This window comes from Mastacembelus armatus, chromosome 17 (assembly GCF_900324485.2).
Source record: "Mastacembelus armatus chromosome 17, fMasArm1.2, whole genome shotgun sequence".
NCBI lineage: Eukaryota > Metazoa > Chordata > Actinopteri > Synbranchiformes > Mastacembelidae > Mastacembelus > Mastacembelus armatus.
This window is the reverse complement of record NC_046649.1, coordinates 10,605,562-10,618,754: the sequence shown is the minus strand read 5'-3', so window position 1 is coordinate 10,618,754 and position 13,193 is coordinate 10,605,562. Positions and strand designations below refer to the sequence as shown.

Genomic DNA, 13,193 nt, shown 5'->3' with positions numbered 1-13,193 from the left:
GTTTTATCAGTCTCAGAGAACAAATGTGTGTTTTTAAACTATTACACTTATCTTTTCTTGCACAGTTGACAATGTGGGTGTTGTGTTATGTGCAGTAGAGAAGCTGAACAAACCCATAGATGGTTAAGAGTCCAAGTGTAGAAAACTGGGTATTATTGCAGTATTATGCCCTCTGGTGGGCACAATAAAACTAATTCTAAAGTGCTTCTGAAACATTGCATGTCACTTCTTGTAAATCACTGACCTTTGGGAATAACTGTTAAAATCAGCACAAAACTCCAGCTTTTATAATTAGTTTATTGATTCCTCATTTTAGCAAATCTGGCATTACAGAATTACAGCACGATTCACACAACTAATACCAGATGGGCAAAAAGTTCCTATGTACAAGGGTTATTTTATGAGGGAGGAGGAGGGGAAGAGGAGAATTGAACAGGATTGATACTGGGTTTCTAAAACATTGGTAAGCTTAAAGCTGTAGCAAAACACAAAGTAACCAAAAAAGTGAACCAATGCAGTAAGAATATTTTTAATGAAGTGTTCAGAGTATTCGCTTTACTTCAAAAAAAAAACAAAACAAAAACATTTTCCCTTTGTAAGCTACTGTTAGAAAACCACACAGGTTGGTTAGTACAAGTCTAAAAAATATCTAACAAGTGCTCTTTATTGTCGAGACCTCTTTGTAAGGAGCGATTCTTATGGCTGCCGTTATAACAAACTGTACATTCACACACCTGCATAGAGTACGAGTGTTGAAAACCTTCAGCAGGGTTGTACGTTGCTGATATTTGGGCGTGGAGAGAAGGAGTTGGTATTGCTCCGTGCGAACAGTCTGCTTCTACGCTACCAACGCTTAAAAGTTACATAACTGATATCAAAGACAAACAAACTTCCCACCAAAGCCTTGTGGGCATGATAAGAGGTTCTCACATTGGAATGTTTAACTTTCCTCTAGAGGAAGCATCTTAAGCTTTTTACTCACTGTAAACACAAATACATTTTCTTTCTAAGCTGGGACAGTTTAAGCCATTGAATACTACCGAACATCTCTTCAAAAAGTCAAGTGCAGATTGCCATCCATAATTACTATCTTAAAATAAATATTTATAAATAATACAAAATAAATAAGTTGTATTTTGAAATAACCTATGTGTTTTCGCATGCCTCAGCACATCTGTGAATGCACGACTGCCAGAAGGTTTTGTGTTGTATACACGAGCAGACAAAGCCCTGACTTCAGCATCAGAGAAATAAAACTCACACTTTGACATTCAACATGCTTAAAAACACATTCCCCCAAACATAAAGATAAATAATTACAGTGACATAAGAGACTGTTAGTTGTTGGAGACTGCAGGTCTGTGGTGTATTGGTGCTCCCACTGAATCACATGCCTTTCTAGTGAGTGCATGTTGCACATTGTATGCAGTGAAGGGAAGTTAATACAAGAGAAGGGGCCAGAGGCTTAACATGTGAAACGTTTGGCCTGATTTGGTACTGAAACTGTAGGACAGATGGGTTTTCACTTCAGACAACAGTCAATCAACCAGACCTGGTTAAAAACATCAACAACATGCACCTCTCACTAAAGCACAGGTAGGAATTTAATATCCTAAAATCCTTTGTATTGTAGAATATGTATTTATATTATATATGCATTTAAAAATGCACCTCTATGGACTTTTAAACATTTATACTCTTCTTCATATGGTCAAAGACAGACCGTTAATTTATTTAGCAATGGCTTAAATAGTAAAGCAAAAACAAAAAAAACATCAAAACTCTAGCACCCAAAGAAGTTATGCAGCTCCTTTACTGGTTTTAATAGCCAGTAAAATCCAGTGACTGACACTGCTATCCATATCGCACTCTTGCTAACAGAAATGGGGGGAAGAAAAAAAAAAAAAAATTCAAAATAAAAAAATCTGGGAAGGGCTCAAAGATGACAGTGTAACGTGACTACTAAAGTGATATGTACACGTTTAGCTATTGTTTTGTTCATTCCCAAATGAAATGTAAAACTTTCAAATGACCCTGTTTTGGATTTCAAACTTGGACCATAACAATCTGCAAAAACTCAATTACAACGCAGGGAAGGACGGGTGATTTCACATGCTCAAAACCACACCCAACCAACTCAAAAAAAAAAACAAACAAAAAAAAAAACCCCTTTAAAAACAACAACTCGGCCCATAGCAAGAAAAACATATATTCTCAGTGAGACTAAAAGTTAAACAGATGCACACGATTTCTATCCATTTAGATTTGAGGCATCAGTGCTCTCGCAAACCCTTTAAAGTTAAAACTCAATTACTGCCACACGAGTAAGGAATGATCTCAGCCTCGACTGGCCTTTCATAATTCTACCGACACGGTGTAGTGTGTGTGTTTGTATACATGTGCACGCATGAAAGAAAGACAACTTGGGATTGTAGCTTTTGCCTACCGGCTTGTGACACTTTGTTCTCCACCCCTCTGACTAAATTAGCACCATCATATATTTTCTGTGTTACTCAAAAAGAAAAAAAGGGTTAGAGATGATACTTGTGAAAACACCAAATCTTTGGAAAAGCTGGCTCATGTGAACAGTGCTCTTGTTGTGAGAGAGGTGGAGAACCTAAGCAGCCAGGTTGTGGGTTGATGTATGGCAGTGTTTGTGTGTAATTTATTTGTGTGTGTGTGTGTGTGTACTTAGGAGAAAGAAAAAGAAAGTGGGACACAAATTGGAAAACAAAAAAAAAAAAAAAAAAAGATGAGTGGATTTCAGGATTGCTGTTTCATGTGTGTGGAGTGATGTTTAGCAAGCACAATCCTGATGGGACCTCTGAGGCTGCTCGTTGAGCTGTGGCCCCTGTTTAGCTCCGGTGACAGTCGGGTCGTTGTTGTCCAGATTCTCTGCCATCCTCTCACAGATGATGTCCACCAGCCGCTCAAAGGTCTGCTTCACATTAATGTTGTCTTTAGCGCTCGCTTCAAAGAACTCAAAGCCTGCCAGGATGGGTGACAGAGACAGACACGGGGAAACACTTATTGTTTCAGTGTGATCCATTTATCTCATCATGTCAGGGCAAGTCCAGGCTCCAGTCCCACAAGCAGCTCAAACTACTGTAATTTCCCCCTTCATTTCAAATCTAACTCTTTCAAAATGAAATTCGATTGTAAATCTTGAAAACTACTAGTTTTATATTTTCAGATCATACTTAAATATCTGGTGGTTAGAAATTTAGTTTGATCACAAATTACATATGAGATACCTTGACCCGGTGTCACACAGTGCGATTATTATGGCTACAGCAAGCCAACAAAAGGAGACATTAAACAGGATATTTGCTTACAAAAAACAATCCTAAAACAAGCAATGAGTCGAACAGCTGACACTGGAAATGATGTGTGATGCAGAGAGGCCAGTTTCAATGAGCCAAACATTATGAACTTTACCAATCATCCCTCCATGTCCATAAAGGACAACACCTTGGGTCATAATTATATATAATTTTCACTAACCCTCGCAGGATAAGCATGAGGAGTGGAACAACACAAGAGGCATGGTCACCAGTTTTCATTCTGACCACATGACTCACCCAGCTGCTCTGACAGCTGTCTGCCCCTCTCCGTAGCTACTATTCGTTCATCCTCCATGTCGCACTTGTTCCCAACTAGGAGAACTTGAGCATTGTCCCACGAATATGTCTTGATCTGGGTCGACCTGTTAGCAGACACAGAACAGGGTGGTCAGCTGCATCGACTGAGCTGCATTTTGCCACTGTACGTTTTTACTTCCCATCTGTTTGTAATGATGGGGTTTTAACAACGCTGAGGTGTGGAGAAATGTTGGAGTCCACAGTAACAGCTTCACAAGAGTCAGCAAGGCAACATAACACAAGCAACCAGACAGGTTTCTAACAAGTAAAACAATTTCTGTTGTGGTAACTTTAATGCTGTTCAAATATTTGTCTTGCAAATATGTAGCTCAACAAAACAACAGATGACTATGTGAACATGATTAATTCTTTCATTTGTCTTTTCACTTGGGAAAAAATGCTAGATAAGTAGTTTTAAGGCAAGGACCTCTGTTACTCCTGTGTTTCAACCGTCTCTCTACTCTGAGTGTAAAGCTAATGGGAGGTAAGGAAAAAGACCGTCACCACCTTCATGCACACACACATTCATACTAGGTGGGCTCTCACCAGTCTTGCACCGCATTAAAGGACTCCTCGTTGGTGATGTCATACATGAGGATGAAGCCCATGGCTCCCCTGTAATAAGCTGTGGTGATCGTCCTGTAGCGCTCCTGACCAGCAGTGTCCTACACAAACACACCATTGTGTTGTTACTTATGATTATACACTGTATTACTGCCAGAACAGGATGAATTTTATGTTTCATATGAACATGTGGACAGAAATGCACTGCTGTCTCAAGGGCAAGGACATAATGTTTCAGAAGGGTCCTTCCATTTTAGTGTCCATGTAGAATTAAAGAAGAAATGATAAAGACATTAGTGTGTGAGTACATTTTCATCTTTTAGAGCAGATATTCTCACCTAACACCTGCAAAGAATTTATGACTGTGCATGTGCCTCCTGATGAATACCTTGGTTTAATATTCGACAAAACTCCCATGAGCATTAAGTATTCCTCCAGGGTCAGGCTTTAAGTACACTTTAAGTATACTTCAAGGGTATTGTTATTACACAGCAGATGAAGAGATTCTAGGAACTGGAGAGGCCACTTCAACAGCTGGTAATTATTAGAGATGCATGATAACAGAGGCCGCTCAAGTCACAGATGTGATGGGGCAACATGAAAAGCACACACTCCCATCACAGACGATCTGCAACGATACCTTCGGCGATGAATATTGTAGAGCTGATATAATTAGCCAATCGATTCAGCAACTATTCTAACTCACTAAACTTTAGGCACTTTTCAAGCAAACATGCCAAACATAACTGGTTGCTGCTTCTATAATGTGAGGATTTGTTGCTTTTAGCTCTTTTGTATCACTGTAAACTGAATATTTTTAAATTGTTTATTGGAAGAAACATTTATAGATTTAGCTTTGGACTATGGGAAACTGAAATTAATGTTTTCTGACAGTTTATAGGCTAAACGGTTATTTGAGAAAATAATCAGCAGATTAACTGTTACTGAAAACAATGGATTGTTGCTGCCTAATATCTTGCATTAGGGATGTCACTGCTGTTAAATTTCAGTATATTGTTCATGGACATGAAGAAAGATTATGTGAATCCATATATAAAATCCTTCTGCCACAGCAATTCTAACATTAAAGAAACAAAACAGTAGTGTTGGGTGTATTTTCTTAATTCACAGCTAACACATTTCAATTTCCCTCCACATACTATGAGACTACCTCAGCCTGAGTGTGCACTGTATTTATTATAGAGGGAAATGATAATATCAGCTTGAACTCGGAATCAGCAGATACTGATTACAATATAGGTAAGAATTATGTAATGTAAAATAAACAACTGTGTGGCCATACACTTCTCCACCTGTTACCCCATTACTTCTTCAATATCATGTGGTCAGGACAGTGGTGCTAAATGCAGAAAACACCTACAAAAAAAAGTAGCAATAAGCAAAACAAGGTGAGATTGTTTTTTGTGCAGCGTCAGCCACAGAAGAGCAGTCATCTACAATTTTTCCATGTGTGTTTAGTCACAATCACAAAACCCCTGACCCAGCAAACAATCTAACTGAAAGCCTGTGCGTCCACTTTCTTACCCAGATCTGCAGCTTTATTCTCTTGTCGTTCCTGTAGATTGTCTTGACTTTGAAGTCGATGCCCACTGTGCTGACAAAAGCTGGTGTGAATGAATCGTCCGCATAGCGGAAGAGGAACGAAGTCTTTCCTACGCTGCTGTTGCCAATGATGAGGATTTTAAACATGTAATCAAAGTTCTGGTCCGAGGACTCCTTCTGTCCATATGTGGCATTTGCAGAAGCCATCTATACATGAAGAGAGATCAAACAGTTACACAGATACTTAATGAAACAGTGCATTATCTTATTTACACAGGCGAGACCAAATGACAGGAACGCCTTACAATATAGTTAAGTCAATATAACAACACCTTGAAATAGTCAAAAAGCTGACTGTCTCTGTGACAGTGCTTATAACTAAACTTAGATAAACTAAGTAAAGGCAGAATATATAGCAGAGCTGTTGTATTTGAGTCCATGAGACTGTGCAGCTACAATGGCAAACACAAGTACCGACCAAGACACTCTACCATCTGTATCATTAGTTGTCATTATTTTGTACTTACACTGAATTTGTTCTAAATGGCTGTTGGGTGGTAAAAGTTTTAAATGATCAATTATTTCCAAAACAAAATAACAATCAAAGAGTAATAAATGACACAAAGATAAAATCTCTGTTAACTGCTCTGAGGTATCCTTAAACTAATACATTAGATTCAACTATTCTTTGCTGAGCTACCCAGAAATGTCAGCGCCTCTGAACTCTAGACACCTTGAACACACAAACAAAATTACCAAATCAGCCTTACACACCCTTATAAAGCGTGATGTCCGGTGTACAAAGTCAGATCACACCCCATATGGATCCTAAGTGTCTCACTGGGAGAGCTTTTATCAGGGAATAAAATGATACCACCGTTTTGCCAAGAGGCTGTGTCAATACAACCAGCCAATATTCATTCACAGCCTCAAGTGGCTCCACTTCATGTCAACAACCCTGATCGGTTCAAGCAAGGCTCACCACCGCCCCACAAGACAAAAGGACGGAAGTCCCAGGGCTTAGCGGACTAAGAACCAGCTAAACGGACTATGCTCCATTCAGGGAGGGCAGGGAACCTCCGGGGAACGCCCAGCCAATTACCAGTGACCACAGGGTTGACCAGAACCTGCTCTGTAGGCCACAGTAAATTAGAGACGGCTATGCTTTGACAGGAACAACACATGCTCCCGGTGTAATCCACATCAACCATCCGCAGCTTATCTCCCGTTAGCTGGCTACGTTAATAGTGAATATAACGCTGGCTGTCCTAAGCCTGGTTCGCCTCAGCTGGAGAGATAACTAGACTATGCAGCACAAAGCGTTCACCCCAAATAAAGATCAAATGGCTGTCAGTGAGAGTGAGGCGATGCAGACAGAGACGACAAGACGCCTCCAGTCAGGCTAACACCGCTACCTGTGATGCTAACGCAGCGACCCGTTACCAGCGTTTAGCGAAGCATCCCAGCTATGTCAAATGAAGGTTACTCTTCCTCATTTTCCACTAAAATGTCACACTATTTCACGCACCTCATAAGCGACAAATGATCTACATGCCCTCTGTTCTTACTGTCAGGCCTGATGCGGCCACACAAGGACAAAAAGCGCAGTGTTTACCTTGAAAAGTGTGATTTTCCCTCTTGGCTTCGCTGCAGCGACTAGCCCAACTCTGCACCTGCAATAGCGCGTGCGCTTTTTGATTGGCAGCTCCGGCATTAGCACGTACAAACAGAGCGTAAGGATGATTGACAGGACGGCTGACCAATCAAGAACGAGAGGCCGTCCATTCCCACATAGCACCGCCCCTACAGGTTTAATTAAATAAGAAATCCAGGTAAAATTCAGTGGTGAGAATAAATAAACCCCCGGAGCACTTTTTTGTTGACTTTGGCTTTTCTATCGTTGAAGGTGTCCTCAGATGATACTTCTGCATGGGAATAAATAATAATCACTTGAAAATAACGTTTCTTTCTTCAGTTTTTTTTTCTTTTGACCTTATATTTACAAAATCAATTACAATCCTCTTAAAGCAATATCTTTACAGACACTTACCAAAGGATTCAACGTGTTTGCCATTACTTATCATTAATCATTACCATGATTTCATTGCTGGTTATTGGATGCCACGTGTGTTTACTTTTAATCATTCACAATAATGTGTGTGATAGCACAGAAGCCCTAAATGATTCCCAATTTTGCCATCTTTTATGATACCTGTGTTATTTTTTTATTTAAAGGGTAGGGTGTTCATCTTATGTATGATTAAATACAGGCTAGATGTAGACTACATTGAAAATACAAGTTAAAAAGTGCAACCTCAGTGCAACAAAAGTTAGTTATAAAGATGAGGAGGAAACAGGAGCATAAGTAGCTACTGAATATAAGCTGGACCAGCAGAGGTTTGGAGAAAAATCATAGCAGCAGGTGAAGTGGTAGTCCTCGAAAAATAACACCACACACAATTTACTATTTACCAAACCTTGCATTAGAAACAGACAAGTCAATGCTTCTCTTGGAAGAAGGATTTTTCTGGGACTAATCAGTGTGAAGATCATTGAATGACTCCATTTCTACAGATGGTGTTGAAGATTTACCTCTTCAACACCACCAGTGCTCACAAAACAATAAAAAACTGCAAGTTCAGACTTTACCAATGAACATGGACATCAGTCTAGAAATCTTTGGTCAGCTGAAACCAGAACGAGTTTGGATCAACATGTTTAGACTTGACCAGAACCACCGCAATCACTGTATAGTACCAACCATGATACATGGAGGGGTGCATGTGCATTTATCTATCATCAACTGTATACTGCATATTTATATGTATATAATCTAACCAACTCTAACTTCATTTTTTAATATTTTGCATCAGTACAAAAGCAGACAACAAGACATCAAATAGTGAAGAGTTTTTTCTTTATTGACAAGGCATACAGTTCTAGTTGGAGAGAGGGAAAACACACCTGCAGTGAAACAGCAGAATTTGGATTGTCAAAGCTGCGGCATCTCAGTTCATGACCCATAATCATAAAACTAGAAATACTGATCTAGGGTTTCAGGACTGTTGAGGACATGTGACTAAATCTGCACTATGAATCAGAGTAGTATCAGCACACTTACTGTAAAATCCTTCATAAATATGTGATCGGACCACATCAGTGAAACTAGAGGAAGGCAGGAAAGCAGAGATGTTACAGAAAACCCAGACTGAAATATGTCTCTTTTTATACTATAAAAATGAATGTGAGTATTTTTGCTTACAGTACACATACTGTTATGTGGAGATGTAAAGAAATTAAATCAGAAGGAAAACAAGCTGAGTAATAGTGCCGATCTGTCCTGTTTGACTTTCTCACACATCAAGCGACACTTACGTACGTAACCTCAGCCTCAGATAATACAGAAATAATAAATAAACTGTACACAAAGCGCTGTGAGGAAAATGTACAGAAACAACTAGTGACACCCAGAGACACAGACTGAATCTTTGCATGTTGTGCTGGTTAAGTTGTGGTTAAACAGTCCTTACTGCTGAAGGCATCCTTGAGTGTTGGTCTGTTTGGTGTTGTTTATGGCTACAGAAAGGATTGCACGTTTTACTCCAGCATGTCAGAGAACACATCTATGACCAGAAAAAAACAATCCCAGGTTTGAAAAGAAAGCATCACAAAAAAACCCCCAAGTTTCTCCACAGGCTAAGTTGTGTAAGGACTCTTCATACGCTTCATATTCTTTGAAACCTGCAATCAATGTCATGCTTTTCCACAAAACACATTTTTGTACAGTCAATTATAAAAAGAACAATAACAGCAACAACAACAACAACAACAACAACAAAAAAAAGCTTCAGTCCCTCCAATGTCTAACCTTTAAGAGCTGTAGTGGTCCAGCCCATGCAGTTAAACTTAGTCACCAGGCAATTTACCAACAGAAAAATAGTGAAACAGTTATGTTATACATGTTCAGTTGTACTGGAAGTGCAGAACTGTAGTACCATACAAAGTGCTATGGTTTTTTTCTTAGCAAATACATCAAAAATATTCAAATCGGTCATTCACTCACGCAAAAAACACCACCACTGTTTTAAGACAATATTAGTTTGAGTTACTGTTTGAACAGGAGTTACAAAAAAAGGAACAGAGACACAAGGGTCAGATTGGCACACAGAGTGCTACAATCAACCAACTTTATCAGTCACTGATGGAAAGTAGCCAGTGGCAAAATGGAAATTACAGTACGGGTTGTGTCATACTTGCTTGGCACTTGTTTTGTCATTGACATGTCCCTGTGAAGAGCGAAATATCGATCAATGAGAGGAAAAATATGAAAAAAAAAATCTGGCATAGAAAATGTCTCTTGGTAACCTAACAGGATTTTTATATTTAGAGTGATGCCTAACATCCTTCATTGTAACCCTTACACTTCCAATACACTGCCTAGTGTCTAGTGTAGATGGATGTTACCAGAAACTGTATTTCAGTAGATGGAAGCTGTGTTTGACATTACGTAGCACTGATTATGGATTTCAATGGACGCTTTAATGTATTCGCAGCAGTAGTGTACTATTTAGGTTTTGCATGGTGTTTGTGCTGGTTGCTGGACAGTCAATGACAAACTATTTCTCAGTCAACAGCCTCCAATGTGTTCATGTTTTGGCTCAAGCCCTTAAAAACGACAGTGAGGGCTTGCTATGAAAAAACAAAATATATAAAGTGCTAAACTTGAAGGCAAACTGATAAAACGGGTGCCAAATATAAAGAATGCAAAAAGAAAAGTCAGTGAATTGAAATTAAATAAATCTAAACAGAAATAAGCAAAAGAATAATAAAAATCAAACATAACTGACTGATTTTGGGCAGTCTGCCAGTTAAATTAGATTTGACGGTATTTTCCATAGTGGCCAAAAGCATGAAAATCATTTGTGTCCAGTGCCACAACTTCAGTTCCACTTGTCGACACTGGGAGGCACCATGTGCACAGCCCTGTACCTGCGCCTGGCTCAGTTTCATGCTGGCAAAATCACCATTCAGTTAGAAAAATGGGAATAGCCTGAAACAACTTGGAAAAAATATGTAGTGCCAGTCCGTTAGTTATGATCATATTCCTCAAAACAACTGTTTGCTGAACACAGTTCTATGAGCTGAGCATCATCAGCTGAAAGGAGTGCTACGTATACAGTAATAATGAGTCACTCAAAATGTTTGCTACATTTAAAGTTTCCTGCATAAAATCATGCATAGCTCCTTTCTGCCACCACTTTGCTTAAAGACTGCTTTTTACTGCATCTTCATTTACTGGTTATGGACTTAAATAAAGTACAATATAATAAACAACTAAAAACTGAAAAGGCAGGCAAAACTACATTATCCCTGTAAATTGCAAGTTTGGCAAGATGTCTTACGAGACTTCATTGTGTTTTCGTGCGTTCTCGTCATCTCCTCACTTTCTTCACAGATAGTCCGAATGAGGAAGACAGGTATGTCATGAGTTGTAGTAGACCTTGGGTTGGCTGGTAAGAAGGGAAGTTTTGTTATTTAACTTCTCATTGTCTTTGTAGAACTTTATCCACAGTATGTGTTACTGAAAGACACAGAACACAAAGGACTGGTCCGGTTTCCTGTCCTCTTTTTTATTGTGTCATGCTCCAGTGCAAGTGACTGCAGACATTGTTAACAGCCCTCTCTGAAATCAAGAAAAATAAACAAAAAAGGCCAAAAGAGAAAGAACTTTTGACTGATGCTATGTGCCAAGTCTGAAGCGTGGTACCCCAGAGACTTCTTCAGGGTCTGCCTCTCTGTCTTCTGCCATATCTTTATCAGAGTCTAAAGACAACGTCCTGCCTGAATCAGAGGTGAGCAGTCTGGGGAGCTGGTGAGTCATAGTAGACACTGCATCAAAACCACTGCCAGAATCAGTTCTGGACACTTCAGGCCCCTTACTCCCTCTGGAGACCTCTTCCTCAGGTGGACTCTCTGCATCAGACTCTCCTTCTTCTTCCAAGGTCAGCTCAAACTGGAACTTATCGGTGGAAGTGGTGCCACTGCCCCCATCAAGCGCTGTAGCTTCACCCTCAAGGGCTCCCTCCACCGGGGCCTCTGGATTGGGTGAGGGGCTGTGGGGGATCATACTCTGGTACCATTCTCTGTTATCCTCCAGTGTGTCCAGGATCTCCTGAGCATCTGGGTGGACCAGGTCAGCCCACGTCTCCCACAAAGGATGAACAATGTAGTCAATGAAACCCACCTGAAAGAGAGAGGCAAGAAGTGGATTTCTCTTTTTCTGTAAGGTTCTTTTTGGTTTTGTTTTGTTTCCACTTCTATATTATTATTTACAGTAGATTTTATGATTTCATTAACTACATCCTGCGGCTTCTAAGCTGTACCTGGTTCTTTTCTATGGACGCATTGTGTTTGTCACACATGGGGCTGATCTCCATGCCCTTGTCCCTCTCCCTGTCCCCCTGGGTGAAAAACTCCACCATGATGCGGTCTGTCCACTGTCTGTACAACTCAAGAGGTTTGGTGGGGTTGCTCAGGTCTGCACAGTGTACCATATTCTGAAGAACCTGTGGTGACAAATCAATAGTGTGTGAGAATTGAATAAAGACATGCTTTTCCAGATCCATATCCTAAATTTATTTTCCAAATATATTATTACTTTTTTTTAAAATGGCAAAATGGTTCTCACCTGTATACGGTCAGAATAGTTGTCCAGGAGCAGGACTCCTAGACTTGTGACTTTCTTAGTCTCCACCATGGTTTTCAGGTCTGCTAATAAGTTCATGTGTTTAGACATATCTGTGGCCAGCACCTGCAGGAACAATCAACAATCAAATGAAACCTATTAAAATTCACTATTTAAGGTTTCAGAGAAGAAAATTCATGAAGTTAGATAAAAACCATAGTGTGTGACGTTGCCTTACCATGTCGATGACCATTTTGCGCAGTGACTGTCTCTGTTTTTTGCTGAGATTCTGAAAGATATCACAGTTGTCTTCCTGCAGAAGCTTAAATCCTACTGCCAGGTGGTGATTCTCCAGCACAGATGAGTCATTGTACATCAGGGCTAGCTCTGAGTCTGAACACAGAAAGGTGAAACTGAGTTTACAGAAGCACTGTAAACCACCCAGATGTCAAACAAATATAATACTAGTGAGACACACATATAAAACCACCTCATCCATACTATTAAATACACTCTGCATCCATGCATGTAATCCAAATCCTTATGGAACTATGCAAACTCACTGGTGTTGATGAGAAACTGATTAGAAACTCCAGGGTGATCCACATCATGGATGGCGCTGGCAAACAAAGCGGCGAGGATCTCCAGATCAGTAAACACAGCCTTGGTTAACATACACAAGAAGGCAGGGAGAGTTAACGTCTGTGTGCTCAATATCACGGGACATGTAGAGATCCTAC

General features: G+C 39.8%; 2 protein-coding genes across 11 annotated transcripts in view; both read right to left on the bottom strand.

Annotated features, from left to right (window-relative positions):
• Nucleotides 1–3: 3 nt before the first annotated feature.
• On the bottom strand, nt 4–7,461 carry rab3aa (RAB3A, member RAS oncogene family, a). 3 transcript variants are annotated; one of them, XM_026313216.2, is made up of 5 exons: nt 7,384–7,461; nt 5,751–5,975; nt 4,188–4,306; nt 3,582–3,706; nt 4–2,988 (listed from the first exon to the last, which is right to left on the bottom strand). In XM_026313216.2, the coding sequence occupies exons 2-5, from the start codon at nt 5,973–5,975 to the stop codon at nt 2,798–2,800; spliced, it is 660 nt and encodes a 219-aa protein (XP_026169001.1). In that variant the 5' UTR covers nt 7,384–7,461; the 3' UTR covers nt 4–2,797. The 3 variants fall into 3 exon arrangements, with proteins under 3 accessions (XP_026169001.1, XP_026169002.1, XP_026169003.1); XM_026313217.2 differs by lacking the exon at nt 7,384–7,461 and adding an exon at nt 6,543–6,647; XM_026313218.2 differs by lacking the exon at nt 7,384–7,461 and adding an exon at nt 6,296–6,404.
• A 1,207-nt stretch (nt 7,462–8,668) lies between these two features.
• Nucleotides 8,669–13,193, bottom strand: part of pde4ca (phosphodiesterase 4C, cAMP-specific a) — a 43,680-nt gene continuing 39,155 nt past the window's right edge. For 7 of the 8 annotated variants that reach the window (XM_026314421.1, XM_026314419.1, XM_026314422.2 and 4 more), the window contains 5 exons: nt 13,017–13,116; nt 12,692–12,846; nt 12,457–12,579; nt 12,152–12,334; nt 8,669–12,012 (listed from right to left, as the gene is read on the bottom strand). In XM_026314421.1, the coding sequence (XP_026170206.1) occupies nt 11,509–12,012; nt 12,152–12,334; nt 12,457–12,579; nt 12,692–12,846; nt 13,017–13,116 (1,065 nt within the window). In that variant the 3' untranslated portion in view covers nt 8,669–11,508. The remainder of the gene's footprint in view (nt 12,013–12,151; nt 12,335–12,456; nt 12,580–12,691; nt 12,847–13,016; nt 13,117–13,193) is intronic. The other variant, XM_026314420.1, reaches the window with a different exon arrangement.